The sequence below is a fragment of the Dunckerocampus dactyliophorus genome, chromosome 18 (assembly GCF_027744805.1).
Source record: "Dunckerocampus dactyliophorus isolate RoL2022-P2 chromosome 18, RoL_Ddac_1.1, whole genome shotgun sequence".
NCBI classification, from domain to species: domain Eukaryota; kingdom Metazoa; phylum Chordata; class Actinopteri; order Syngnathiformes; family Syngnathidae; genus Dunckerocampus; species Dunckerocampus dactyliophorus.
The window spans coordinates 5,608,390-5,623,484 of record NC_072836.1 but is presented as its reverse complement, the minus strand read 5'-3'; the positions used below and the strand labels follow the sequence as shown (position 1 = coordinate 5,623,484).

Below are 15,095 nucleotides of genomic sequence, written 5' to 3'. Positions count from 1 at the left end.
ATGACTGTAAATTATCCATGTGTGCGGTTGGAAGGGCATTTCTGGCAGAGGAATGGGCGTAAATATTATTACTGCAACAATTCAATGTGTGTGTGTGGTGTGTGTGTGTGTGTGTGCTCTTTCCCTTGACATGATGTGTGCGCTTTCTCGCGCTCGCTCTCACCTCACAAGTATTCCGAGGTCTGCCATCTGTGCCGGTGCCAAAGCATCCTGGGAGTTCTAGCTGGATGGATCAGTCCAAGATGATGTGCCAGGTTCTGAGTGGAGGAAAGCTGGCCTGCTGTGTTCTATACTTGCAGGCCATTGGCACACACACACACACACACACACACACACACAAATTAAATATTGTCTGTGAATTGAGAAGTGAAGAAAACAATTAGGAGCAGTCCGCAGCTTCTTCACAGAGCCTAAAGGGACGTGTCGCAGATATCAAACTCTTCAGGATGTTTATTCTGGGGGTTCAATCTGGTTCTTTATTGGACACTTTGGTCCTGCAGAACACTCACAAGTGGTGACTGGAGGCCAAAGGCTGACGGATTTAGTCAGTTTAGACAGTTTATGTGATCTAATCCACCTTTAATGACTCTACCTCGGTTTATGTGGCGTTTTTATTCCTTTTTAAAAGCCAGGGCTTCTTCTTGGCCATGCATTTTAATCAGGGTTTAACTCATGTGACAGCTGTTCTATGCAATATTGGCCCAGCCTCATATGTTGACTACTGAGACTTCTGTTTTTGCCATGATGCCATGTGTTTTCGAGACAGTTTAGTAGGAATTTGTATGAAAAATGATGTGTAAACCCCACTCGTCATAGTACAGTAATAACAACACAAACATGGCAGCCATGCTGTGCAGAAAGAACTATATTTGGCTAACTAAAGCTGTATGTTGCAGCAAAAACAACACCGTGAAATAAAAATGTACATTACTTCTTCTTTATTTTGAATTTCTGTTGTGGTTAAGGACCCAAGATTGGGTTTTTTCATATTTACTACAGTATATGCTCCAGCTCTTCTGTAACCCCGATGAGAATAAGCAGCAGCATTAAAAAAGTGTTTTTGTTTTTAGTTTTAGTTTTAGAATCCATTTGACTCTGAACACCATTGAAAATTGATGGATTTATTTAACTTTTTTATTTGTATGTTTTTAAGTGTTTCTTAACTTTCTTTCTATTTCTTTTTTATTTTTAGTTGTTTTATGGCCGCAAGGCCTAGTGGTTCGCATGTTGGCCACACAGTCAGGAGATCTGGAAGATCTGGGTTTTTATCTCCGTTTGGGCATCTCTCTGTGGAGTTTGCATGTTCTCCCTGTGCGTGTCAGGGAGAAGTCGGCTGTGATAGGCTCCAGCGTACCCCCACGACCCCAATGATGATGAGCCAAGGTATAGAAAATGAATGAATCAATGAATTTTATTTTTATTTTTGAATCCAGCTTTATTGTGACTCTCAACACCATTGAAAATGGGTGGATTTTTATTTTTATTTTTATTTTTATTTTTATTTTTATTTTTATTTTTATTTTTATTTTTATTTTTATTTTTATTTTTATTTTTATTTTTATTTTTATTTTTAATGTTCTTGCTCGTTACCGTGAACATGAAAATTGGCATTGATTAATATTGTATTATTTGCATTCATTCATTGTTTGTCTACATGTGCTCTGCGATTGGCTGGCGACCAGTCCAGGGTGTACCCCGCCTCTCGCCCGAAGTCAGCCAGGATAGACTCCAGCACACCCCCGCAACCCTAATGAGGATAAGCGGCATAGAAAATCGATGGATGGATTAATTGTAAAGCTTTTTCTCGTAACTTCAAAAAGATTATTACAAAATATTCTGTCCTCTCTATTGTGTAATATTTTTAGTTCCAAACGCATTTGTGTTAGTAAATGCACTACTCCAAAGTTTCAGTGCAGCCAATAAGTCCTACTAACATAACTTTTCCTCTGTGTTAATAACTAAATTACAGTCTGTGGAATAGACGTGGTCATCTGGCCTCTACATTGCTTCCGTTAAAGATGTACTTTAAAATGAAATCAAGTCAATCTGCATAAGTCCGCAGTAAGCACATATCCTGAGCCGGGCCATATTGCAGCGGTAATCACCAAGTGTCACGAAGATGTATTATTAGCATCATTGCACTTCCACTCACATTATGACGCGTCAGGGACATCGGGCCGATACGCCGGCGTCCTCGCTGCCATCAATCTCCGCCGTCGCACCGGGGCCGCTCGGCACGTGATTTTAAATATGTGCTTAATCGCCATTTTTTTTTCGGGGGGAAAAGTGGAATTAATTAGCAAGCGTTTTGAAAATGCCGCAGTGAGGGATTACCTTTCTTGGGGTATCAATTCCAAATGTTCTATCTGGAGCTTTTTAATTCTTTAAAAACATGTTGCTTTTGTACATCCCCACTCTCATTTTTGTAATAGAGCTTATTAGATGGTCCAAGTGTGCCTAATAAAGTGAGCTCCTAACAGGACGCATTGTTGTTGCAGGTCATTAGTAAGAATGCATTTTTGACCTTAAGATCTGACGTAGCTTCCGATGTTGCTTCTGATCGAGCGATGGCGTGTGCGACTCACGATGATGTTGGCGTTTCGATCGATGTTGCCAGCCAGCACTTTCGCCGTCCAATTAATCAAAATCGGACTTCAAGATTGTTGATGTATCATTGGCAAAAAAAAAAGGGGGGGGGGCCTAAAGGCCGAGCTACTGTAGGTATTTGCAGGGAAAACGGCATTGATCTTGGATGGAAATCAATGTTGGAAGTCATTTTAATGCAGTCAGCTGTGGGAGTTTATTTTAGTTTAGCAGTTAAGTGCGAACTTCACTTTTTTGAAGACAAAAATATTGTATTAATTATGAATGTATTATTTATTTAATTAATTATGAATTATTGTTGGTGTTGGGGTTTTTTTTTTTTAGAAAAAGTTAATTCGCAAAACAGTGGAGGCATGTAAATAAAAATAATCTTTGGGAAGCTGACATTTCCAAAAAAAGCAGGTCCTTCTGATCGCTAATAGATGAGTAAATTATCCCAGGTCCTTACCAAGAGCAACCAACCAAAGACGGGAGCAGCTATAAAGTAGAGCGTTCAGTATTGTGCACAGTAGAAATCGGTTGCTCGATTGCGCATGGTCTGCTTGCAGCAGGGCCGTCTCTGCACAGCAGGCTGTGAAAACCTGAGTGAGTTCCCCTCGCCCCTGACTCACGCATGACAGGGGGATTAACCCTTTAAACTGAGTAGTCGGGAGGGGGGTGCACATGCTGACGAGACAGAGTGTGGTCTTGCACCCCTGAGGTTTAAACACATTCAAAGATGCTGTGAATGATATGCAGTATTCTACACCGGTCACTAGGTGTCAGTAATGTTACTGTAATGTTCGGTGAGATGCAAACGCCATACTTGATCGCTCCCCTAGGGAACACATTTCTAGCGACACACACATCAGCACTTATTTATGTCTTATGTGTCTTATTTTCTCTTATTATGTCTACTATATTGGTTAATGCCAGTATAAAGGTGACTATAGGGGTGTTATTTCATTTCTAGAGGTCTCTAATAATGTTTAAAAACACATTTAGAAGGTTTTTCTAACAGCTTTTCTATGCTGTAACTATGAAATTATTCCATTTATAGATAAGGACTCAAAATAAGTTACCACAAAGAAAGAAACCTCTTTTAGAAAAAAAAAGGAGAGGTAGGATAGCTAGATGTTATTGTGCGGCTGACAAATGAGCTTGTTGGCAGAGAGGCAGCGAGCAAACAGATTGACTTTATCAAAGGTGAAAAAGAGGAAGAAAAAAACCATGGAAACACTGAAGAGAAGCCATCCATTGCACGGGGGCCTGTTAAACTGTCAAGCGGTGATACTGGAAAAAGGGACTGTTGAGGGGGGGGGCATCACCTCCAGAGAGAGTAGAGAGAAAATAATGGGGGGGGGTAAAAACAGGGTGGAAGTACGTAACATTTACAGGGAATAAATCCATAGCTTAGCCGGGATGTGTCCGTGCGGCCCGTCGCTCCGAATTCATCATCAGTCAACGGCAAAATGTCACACCTTTCATCGCCTGCTTCCACCACGCATGCTTTTAATTGCACGGCCGCTTGGATGGGCGCAGCTTGAGGTCGAAAGAAGTGTGGGGGCATGTGGGGGTGTCGGAGAGATGGGGCTCCAGGTGAGAGGAGGGGTGGGCAACAAGACAAGAAAGCAATAAAACTGATAAATGATGGCAAGATCAGATAAGATGACCCACCCCCAGCCCCACGCCCCCACTCCACACCTCTTTCCCTCCAGGCCTCCCTCTCATCTCTCCAGTCAACAGATGCTCCCAAAAACTCTCCCTACAATCCCCCCTCCATCTTTTATTGAGCACTCGTCTGTTTGTACATCAGCGCTCCCCATCGGCGCCTCGATCAATGGGATGATATTTATTACAAAGGCATTTTTTTGGAAGAGAAACAGTTTCTTTTGTAGTGGTTAACTTCTTTTTACGTGTGTATGACAATTATGGATGCTAAATTAGTTTCAGTAATTGTCCCTCTTTTTCAGTAAATGCCACACTTCTGTCATGTGTCGTCAAAAGGTGAGTATTTTACTTTATTTTAGTTTTATTTTACAACAAATAAATTCTTTTTATTCCTGTATGACAATTATGGATGCTAAATTAGTTTCAGTAATTGTCCCTCTTCTTCGGTAGATGCCACACTTCTGTCATGTGTCATCAAAGGGTTAGTATTTTAATTTATTTTACTTTTGTTTTACAACAAATAACTTCCTTTTATTCCTGTATGACAATTATGAATGCTAAAAATGTTTCAGTAATCGTCTCTGTTCTTCAAAAAATGCTACACTTCCATCAAGTATCATCAAATGGTGAGTAGTTGTACTTTATTTCAGTTTTATTTTACATTGTTTAACTTCTTTTTACACTTGTATGACAGTTATGAATGCTAAAAATGTTTCAGTAGTCGCCCCTCTTCCCTTTAGTAAACGTTATGCTTCCATAAAGTAGTTTTACTTTTTTTTGGTTTATTTTACAGCGTTTAACTTCTTTTTTACACTTGTATGACAGTTATGAAAGTTAAAAAAGTGAGATGCTCTTAATCACGCATAATAATTTTATTTAATTTTAGTTTTATTCTGCAGTAGTTAGTTAGTTATGTATGTTACAAAACTGAGATGCATGAAGTCTGCGTCAGTAGTCATCCCTCTTCCCTTCTGTTAACGCTACACTTTTGTGGCGTGTCATCAAGTAAGTAATTTTAATTTATTTTAGTTTTATTTTACAGCATTAACTTCTATTTACACTTGCATGACAGCTGTGAATGCTAAAAATGTTTCAGTAATCATCCCTCTTCCCTTCAGTAAATGCTTCCATCAAGTGTCATCAAAGACTGAGTATTTTTAATTAATTGTAGCTTTACTTTACAGCAGTTTACTTCTTTTTAAAATTGTACGACAGTTATGAATGTTAAAAAAGTGAGATGCTGGAAGTCAACTTCAATCATCTTTTTGCACTCTCGATGTTTTGTGCTGTGACATCAAGTGAGTAGTTTTACTTTACTTTAGTTTTATTTTACATTGTTTAACTTCGTTTTACGCCTGCATTGCCGTTATGAATGTTACAGAAGTGAGATGCAGGAAGTCACTCTCATAAATGCCCCTTTACTTTCGCCATGTGTAGTATCCATCCAACCATTTTCTATGCCATTTATCCTGACTAGGGTGTGCTAATTATAATTAATCTTACTTTTATTTTGCAGCGGCTGACTTCTCTTCACATTTGTGTGTCAATTAGGGAGGTTAAAATTACTTATACAAATTATGATGGTCACAGTTTGACCCTGGAACAGATTATTTCTATTTCTATTAGTTCTCAAGTGAAGAAGTGATACCCAAACTGAACAAATCAGATACTGACCAGCATGGAATGGATAGCGATCAACCTTTAGAGGTTCCAGTTTAACGTACGTGCCGCCAATTGTAGACATCTATCATGTCTATCTGATGCCAGGGTGAGGACTTGGAGTGAGGAAATATGCAAATATCTGCAGCATACGACACATTTGCATGCGTACACCCCAAATAACCCACCCACCCACCCCCAACAAAAAAAGCAAGCAGAAAGGACAAAAACGACATCTTTTCACACATGTTAATTAGTGGGAAAAGTGGCAATGAGGGAACAGATTGGCTTTGGCTTGCTTCTATTTGACATAGTGATAATTACTGGAAGAATAAAGAGAGAGAGGGCACACTCCTTGGAAATCCAAAGTTGAGTCACCAATAATCATAAATCAATGCCATCTCCTCTTCTAATAGCGCTCTTGCCAAAAAAAAGTGCTTGCTTGAACAATGAAAGCATGAATATACTGTATGAAGCATATATTAGCATCCGTTTAGCCAGGCAATGTTTATATAGGCTTCAAAAAGTTTGCACAGCTTAAATAGATTGAGGCAATTGTATGCAAAGTTAAGCGTTGATCCTCACCTTACACAGTACACACACACAACTGCTACAGTTGGAGGACATACGTTACATATGCTCCATTTTCACACAAGTATTGAACATTTTAGCATGATTTCAAAGCACTTAGGCTAGATTAGGTGTAGTTTATTTTAGTAGTATTTGTTGGGGTTTATGTGGAAGGGAAAAAAATCATGACGGTTTACAAATACAATAAGCCACACATGTCCACGTCATAAAAAGACATATTGTGGCGAGTCGGTGAGGACCAGGCAGCTCTTTATTTAACAGGAGCCAATCATGAGCTATGAGAAAACTCGCCGCGAGCGTATCAAATCGCAGGAGGTCATTACTCCATAACAGTCTGGCTCGCGGTGTCATCTTAGCTAGAAGGCTAAAATCATCACACAGCAACTTAACACTCAAAAGGTAGCTAAGGAATATACAATACAAGTACCAATACAAGTTTCAAATAAAAAGCAACAACTATTTTAAGTTTTTCCTCATACAGCATCCCTGGCCAATAGCACAATCATAAATAAATTGACAACTTTATAATTAATCCATGTGATCGGTATCAGCTCATTTCACCAATGGATGATCGGCATCGGAATCGGTAGCATTAAACCCTGATCGGAGCATCTCTAGTGTATATTTAATATTACTGTGTATGCTTAACCGTTCACATGACACGCCAACAAACAAAAAATGTCGTATACACAGATTTATTATGTGACTTCTGCCACCTGGTGGAAGAATATTGAATTGTTCTTCCTCTCTATATAACATTATTAATATCGCTACATTATTCGTTGCTAATAAATAATAATTTTCAGACCAGTGAACTGAGATCTGGATTGTTTCCTGCGGTACACCTGATGATGTTGTGCTACAGTGGTTGGGAAGTGCTGGTTTAGAGCTTCCACTGCCTTATTTTTTTGTGTTAGGTTTAAAAAAAACATTGGATTGGGTTTTTTTTTCCCAAGTAACACAGAGGCGTACATTTGCATGGTTAATGCCCGGGCTTCAAAAGTCTTATTTTGGAAATCCCACAGATGGATGGAAGGAGAGAGGAGGAAAAAAGTGAAGCTTCCTTAATTACGGAGTAGCTAAGAAGTTTGGTTTGTTTTTACTCGCCATCGTCTTATGTTGTATTTTCACGGGGGTTGGGGGGCACCAGTGTCTTTCTGTGTGGCTCAGTATCGATTCGGCTCAGGCCAGGATGAGGACGGGCGAATGGGGCGGGGGGCAGGGGCCGCATTTTAATCCAGACAAATCATCTTTGAGGCCTTTTTTTATTATTATTATTCCGGCTCTCACCTTCTGCAGCTGCTAATTTGAGCGGGCGGATGCGCCGGCATGCTCTGTCAACTTAAAGCCCCCCCCCCGCCCTCCCCATCCAAGCCCTTCTTCCTTGTTGAGCCCATGGCCTCTTCAAAGCTCGCCATAAACACACACTTAAACACACACACACACACTTGCTGATTAATGTCAAGGACTCGCATGCAGATTAAAGCCGCGTGTCTTCATGCACTTTCATGGGATATTACGCAGGTTTGCCCTCCTTACCCTAAATGTAATCCCCCCCCCAAACCCCCCAACACTCCCCTTAATGGCTGTAATATTTACACTTATAGCATCGTGGCTTAAAGCTTCATTTCAAGGCCATATTTGGTCCCCTGACAGCCTATTCATCACGACGCAAATGTGCAGAACCTCGCGGCCCCCCCTCAGCAATCAATCAATACGCTCGCTTGTCTCTCGGCGACCATCAGCCCAGATACGTCCCAAATTAATCACTGGGAAGTTTGCATTAAAAAAAAAAAACCCCACCACCTCTCTCTGGGATGGGCCGCGTTTGGGAGCGTTTACCTTTGAAAAGCACCGGCATGACCACAAGGATTAATCACGCTCTCATGCGTGATGAGATACGAGATATGGTGTGATGCGGTAATGACACGCGCTGATTGGATCCTTGGATTGTTCTCTGGAATTTTCACTCTTGACGCAACGCCGAGTAATCAGTTTCAATCAATTGAATACGAAAAAAAATCCAATTCAATGTTTCAGGTCACCTTTTAAGTGTAAAAATAAGTTAACCAGTGTTTATATAATGAAAGACTCTCAACTTTAAGGACAAATTCATTAGTTATTTTCCTAACGTTCTTACAAGTGTAAAAAGAAGTCCACCACTCCAAAACGCGAGAAGTGACGACGCACATAACAAGCAGCTAACGTTAGGCGTCGACCCCGCTGCCTGAAATTTGCCGTCTTTGCTTTTCGTCACGTTTGTCTGTGAGGAGAAAACAATGTAATAAGCCAAAGAAGAAGCTAAACACAGGCACAGAGATAACATTACAGAGCTCTCGTGAGAATTGGTTGAAATCTGGTTGAAATTCTGATTTTGTTTTTGGCTGCTTTGCCACACCTGTCCACCAGGTGTCACTAAGGTTTTTTTAGCCACTGCTTTGGTCTTTGTTGCTATATTTTCACCTTAATTCTGATAAATATGCCCCCTTTTGACTATGTTAACTTGCTCATTTTACCATTGTGCAATACACAGTTTTACATAAACACAAATATGAAGCTGCAAATGTCATTAATAAGAGAAACTGTCTGGTTGGAACTTGGCTGAAGGTATTCATGTGATCTTTATGGCCCCTTGAAGGAGTATTTCATCACCTTCCCCCAGTAATAATGCCTGTACTTGTCGTAAAATATTGTTTTTAAATCATCTCTATCTTGTATTGGGTGGCACACACAGTCTTATCTCATCGTCAACCTTCATCTTGACATTTACTTGATTTCTAAGAAGGCGGTACCACCGTGGCTCTACTTGCATAGGATTATAAATATTTATATATGGAATTATGTTTTCACGCTTAACATTTGTCTCATTAAAAGCAAGCTGCAGATATTCATCACTGATATTTTGTCCTTTTGTCACCTTCCTAATTGCCTTTTGTGGTAAGTCTTCTCAACAATGCCATGTTGCCAACTTAATCCCATCACTCGCAAATTCTGTGGCGTTTATTCTTATAAGATTAGGATTTTTTTTCCCCAAAATGACGACGTTGTTTGTATAATATTTTTCCTTGTAGAATTTAAAAAAAAAACTTTTTCTGTCACTTATGATATGATTTTTTTTGTCCCGTAAGAATTATGAATTAGTTTGCCTGATTTACAACGTTTTTCTTTTAAAATGGCCATTTTTTTACTTACAAAATGAGGTCTTGTACTTGTATTGGCTTCTTGTAGTATTACACCTTTTTAGCATCGTAAAATGATGTCTTTGTTTTTGTAAAGCTACATAAATCTGCAATTATACCTGCAATTACTTTTTTTTACTTTTTTTTCTCATAAAATTATGACTTTATTCTATTATGTATTTTGACTGTATTTTTGCAATAATATTACTGTATTCTCAAAATATTGCAACTTTTGTCCTGGAAAACTGGGGGGATTTTTTTCTTCATAAAATTACAACTCTTCTCTGAAAAATATGGTGGGGGGGTTTCATAATAATTAAATTTAATTTCATAATATTGCTTTATTCTCAAAATACTGCAGTTTTTTTCTTGTAAAACTGATTTTATTTTGTCATGAAATTTTGACTTTATTCTATGATTATTATGTATTTTTTCTACTAAAATTACGACTTTATCCTTGCCATAATATTACTTTATTCTGCATTTTTTTTGTAAAATGACCATTTTTTCCCTCATAGAATCATGACTTTATTGTCTGACTATAATGTTGTTTTTTTAGTACAATTATGATTTTATCCATTTTATATTTATTACTTTTTTTTTTTTTTTTTTTTCACCCCTGTCCTGTCCAGCCTTTAAAGCAGATAGAATTGTATACCTAAATGCCGTCAAGTGCTCAACAGATTTACTCTGCCAATATTTATTACTTTATTGCCAAAATATTGCAAATGTTTTATTCAGTTTTATTACGTTTTATTCCCGCAATATCATCAATGTTTCTTGTTAAATAGTCATAGTATTTTTTTTCCTTGTCATTGTGGGCCTCATACTCAAACTTTGCTGGCCAAAAAAAGTTACAAAATATCAAGAAAATGACTTGAAGTGCTTTTTTTTCTTTTGTTTAAATGAACAAAAAGGAAACAGAAACTAACAGAAAGCTGCCATTGTAGTGAGAGTTGCAATGTTGGCTGAGTGTAGCGTGCCACCGCTCTTAGCGTTTTCTTGTCCATGATGACGAATGCTGTTGCATGCAGGATGTAATGAAAGCTTGAATGTTTTCCTTCTTGCCAAGGTAACTGGCTCACCATCACATGGTCTCTTTTAACATACAAAGTGTGTCTCATGCAAATGTTTTTATACACAGTATTTGTCTTGTAGTCGTTTGTGGCCATCTGCTGACTTGAAGATGAAGGGTTGCGGCTGCCTGACGCTTGGAGAACAGCTGCCGCCACGTCGTCACGCGTACAACTTCTCAACATCTCAAGGCAAAATGTGCTTAATTGGGTAGAGGCTATCATCTTATAGGACACTACGTACTTTATATACTCTGTATGTGTGTGTGTGTGTGTGTGCGTGCCTGTGGAATATTGTATAGGAGAGAAATGTGGGATAGGCCCGGCATTCCAGCTGGAATCCATCACCTGCAGCCACACGCGTGCTGTTGTTGCAACACCTGAGGGACTGAGAGCTTCGCTGTGTGCAAGTCTCAACCTGGAGAGTTCCATATACATTGTCCACTGCAGGTTGGTGAGCATGTTCATTGCATAATTATGCCATTAAAGTACGCAAATATCTGCTGGTAAATATTTTTCAACACACTGGAGGAATGCTGAATGAAGAAATTGACACTTTATTAGGTACACCTGCAATGTGCATTGACGGACTGAACAACGTGTGTATTATTGTGTTTGTAGTTTGGAAAGGCATGAATGCGTTTCTGCTCATACTTGCATTGAAATCAGATGCAGCAGTATCGGCATGGATACCGTAATATAAGCCGCTACGTTTTTCTTAAACTTCGAACCCTTGCGGCTCATACAGCTTATAACCTTGTGGTGTAGCTGTGAGTAGCTATAGCGTTGTGTCTTTAGGTACCAGTAAGTGGACGTGAGTCCTCTCCAACGAGACGTTGTTTGTCGGAGTCGCCCAAAGTGAACACGCCTGCACATGTGTCAGAAAACACTCAGTCTCTCCTCCTCCTCCTCATCTACCGCCTCCTCGCTCAGATTTGGCGTAAAAAAGGAAGACAGACACACGCTGGCGCCTCACATAACTCAACTCAGCGCTGTACTGACTTCAGAAGGTAATTACTGCAATATCAAACCTGTACTAAAGATAATAACGCTCTGTTGATACTTCATTCAACAATATGTTTATGACCTGTGTTCTACAATAACACACGCCTTGTTGAATACATGTGTGTGTTTGGTGTTTGCAGCCATGGCGCAGACAGCCGAGGCCGTGTCTGCGACTCTGTCCACCAACAGGAACTGCACCATCGAGATAACCAATGTCAGCGGCAGCTACTGCCTCATCAACCCCAAGTACGTCAGCCAGGACTTTACCTTAGCTTATAATGGAGATATTGTACACACTACAAGGAGATGCAGACAACAACAACACACATTCATGAATGACCTCATCGCTGCATTCCCTGGAACTGTTTCTGCCTCTGCTATATGGGCAAAAGTATCAGGACGCCCAGCTTAGTCAAGAGTTTGGTCACAGCCAAGTGTCCCAACACTTTTGTCCATACTATTTATGTTCTATATGTGTTTGTTCTATAGTCTTTTAGTACTGAGATAAATATTCTCTATAAAGCAGTGTTGATCCTTTTTTTATTTATCATTATTTTATGTTGTTACACTATGACTGAAATGCCTTTAGTTGCCCCCATTTTATTTTATTTTATTTTATTTTGATTATGTCTTCAATGCCTCCAATTAAATTTCTTGATTTTTTTTTTTACCAATTTGCTATATTTGTATCATACCTTAAATGCCCCCATTTTATTTTATTTTATTTTATTTTATTTTATTTTATTTTAGTTTATTTTAGTTTATTTTATTTTAGTTTATTTTAGTTTAGTTTAGTTTAGTTTATTTATTGCCTTAAATGCCTCCAATCCAATTTCTTGAAAATATATATTTTTTTACCACATTTATGTTGCCATGTCATTTAAATTTTCCTTTTATTTAATTTAATTTCATTTTATTTTATTTTATTTTTCATGTATTTCTGTCTGAACATCATTTACGTCTGTAAAATAACACACAGTAATTAATTTTATTTTATTTTCCTAAAAGAGACGTTGAGACGTTTACTAAAATGTCTGAAAATAATATTTTTTAACATCAGTCGCATCAAAACAACGCATCATCGTGAATATTTTTGTTTTCATTTTATACCGTGAATGTTATTATTTTATTGGATTATGCCATAAATGCCTCCTATTTCTCAACACAATGAATTCCTTCTCATGCCAGACAAAAATAGGTTAAAAAAAAGTATCACTCAAATTGTGTGCAATGCTTCTTCTTCCTTGCTTTTTTTTTTTTTTTTTTCCAATAAATGTGTGGCATGGCTGTGCAGAGCAGGGTGCGCCTATCCATCATGGCACCGCCTCATTGCACACAACAGGCAGGTACACTGACTGCTGCTTACAAGTCCAGCGTGTGCAGACACGCTCCATCGATCAGCACGGGCCGTTACAGCAAATGGAGGCTGACGCTCCAACTTACAGAAAGTTAACGTGGTGTTTTTTGCGTCTCAGGGTGTACATGTCGAGCGGCATCTGCCACCACCCGCCACAGCCCACCATCCGCAGCACCCGCACCGAGGTGTGCTCCTTCAACAAGGACGACCACACGGCCACCGGCGCCGTGGGCCTGCTGACCTACGACCTCTTCCACATGCAGAGCCGCGTGTGCTCGCAGCGCATGGCCGTCATGTTCTCGGTGCCCTACGACCACAATCTGTACAAGAACCGGCTGGCGGTGGGCGTGATGGAGCAGTCGCACGCCTGCGACAAGAAGCTCTACGAGCAGATGTACGACGGCAAGAACCCCGACCACTTCAGCCGGGCCGACGCCAGCGGCAGCGGGCTGGAGTACAGCGGCAAGTACGTGGACGTGAGGGCCACCATGTCCACCGTGGGCAAGGCTATCGTTAAAGTGGAGCTTTACGATCAAATGAGTCGTTAAAATCGGACTTGATTTGCTTTGTTGCCCTTTCACAATAAAATGTGTCCCCGAGAACTTGAACACGATTCTTTCAGGATGTTCAGATTGTTAAGAATATTTTTTGTTACACAACACGTTTCTTTGTTTTCAGTGACATGTTAGCATTGCTAATTGTCATTTAAGTTTAAAAACAATTTTAGCAAAGTTACTGTTTTTCATCGTCAATCTTCACAACAATAAAAACGTGCAAGAAACTTGACTTCTGGTTTTATTTGGCGCTCTATTGTCGTCATGACCACTTCTGAAGGAGGTTCACACATCAAATAAATGCCAGAGAAAGCACTTAAACACCACATGCTGGGTTTTCCAGTGAAATAGCAGCGAAAGCATGTTGTATCTTCTCAAACAGCGCCTTTGTTTTGTGCCGTCTATGTTCTTTGTTTGCTCTCGTAAAGTCAAAGTTGGTGCGTTGTGTTACTGCTGATGAGCAACCACAACGAGTCTAAAGTTCCATTAGAGGGCAGGGATGTGCCCCTTCAGGAGCGCAAGATGGCAACCTAAGGAGCGGATTTATTTGTGTCTTGTCGTCAATATTTGCTGCCATGCTGCGCCCACACAGAATGACGAAAACCCAAATATTCATTTTTTTAGCATCGGCTATCTTGTCTAGTACGCGTGGTTCAAGTTCCTTTTGGAAGGAACCAGGCAACGATCCAAAAATGGTCACTTCAAAACATAATTGACCTCCTGTTACCACCTGCAAGACACCTACCAAACATAAATTTGACCCAAGCCTCCAAAATTTGGTGAGTTTGGAAAAGTCAAGTGTATTTTGATAGCACCGATTCACAACAAAAGCTGCAATCCCCGTGGGGTGTCCTCGTTTTCTACCGCTGAACCGCTGCACACAAAACAGTGAAAATGGGTCAAAACAGGCGCCCCTACTGTGTTGCCTGTGCTATTATTTTTCGGACAAATACACCACATGATGGCTCCGTATTTAAACCCCGTTGGGCCTATTGACTCGAAATTTCTCACGCACTGTAACTGTGTTTAGCCGATTCACCACAACATTTTTTGGGGGGACTGACGCGCACGTGTGTGTTACATTTCAGCAAGATTGGTTGAAAAACATCTAGCCATTGAGCATTTGTCTGATGATCATAAAACTATGAGGTTATCTACGTTACCGCTACACGTATGCTGGTATTTAAGCATTTTGAACACAACCCACAGGGGGCGCCGTGAATGTCATTTATCTCGAGGCACTTTACGCATCAAAAAACACCACCTAAACCTCACATGGGCAAGTATGGGCAGTGGAGGCAAGGAAAAACTCCCAATGAATCACTATTTGTCACGTCAGAAAGTAATAGAGTACTGTAGTGGTGTTCTTTCGCGGAATTCAGCTGGGATGTATAAGCAAGACATCTGTCCCGACTCGCCTCCT

The 15,095-nt window shown here is 39.8% G+C and overlaps 1 protein-coding gene across 7 annotated transcripts in view; it reads left to right on the top strand.

Moving 5' to 3' along the window:
• LOC129171388 (uncharacterized) overlaps positions 1 to 13,887 on the top strand; it is a 148,644-nt gene extending 134,757 nt beyond the window's left edge. For 2 of the 7 annotated variants that reach the window (XM_054759992.1, XM_054759989.1), the window contains 9 exons: positions 1,193 to 1,383; positions 4,557 to 4,590; positions 4,705 to 4,735; positions 4,827 to 4,880; positions 10,842 to 10,948; positions 11,059 to 11,206; positions 11,690 to 11,766; positions 11,902 to 12,007; positions 13,237 to 13,887. In XM_054759992.1, the coding sequence (XP_054615967.1) occupies positions 4,560 to 4,590; positions 4,705 to 4,735; positions 4,827 to 4,880; positions 10,842 to 10,948; positions 11,059 to 11,206; positions 11,690 to 11,766; positions 11,902 to 12,007; positions 13,237 to 13,666 (984 nt within the window). In that variant the 5' untranslated portion in view covers positions 1,193 to 1,383; positions 4,557 to 4,559 and the 3' untranslated portion in view covers positions 13,667 to 13,887. Of the gene's footprint in view, positions 1 to 1,189; positions 1,384 to 4,556; positions 4,591 to 4,704; positions 4,736 to 4,826; positions 4,881 to 10,707; positions 10,756 to 10,827; positions 10,949 to 11,058; positions 11,207 to 11,689; positions 11,767 to 11,901; positions 12,008 to 13,236 lie in introns of those variants that run through there. The other 5 variants (XM_054759991.1, XM_054759994.1, XM_054759993.1 and 2 more) reach the window with 4 other exon arrangements.
• The last annotated feature ends 1,208 nt before the right edge of the window (positions 13,888 to 15,095 follow it).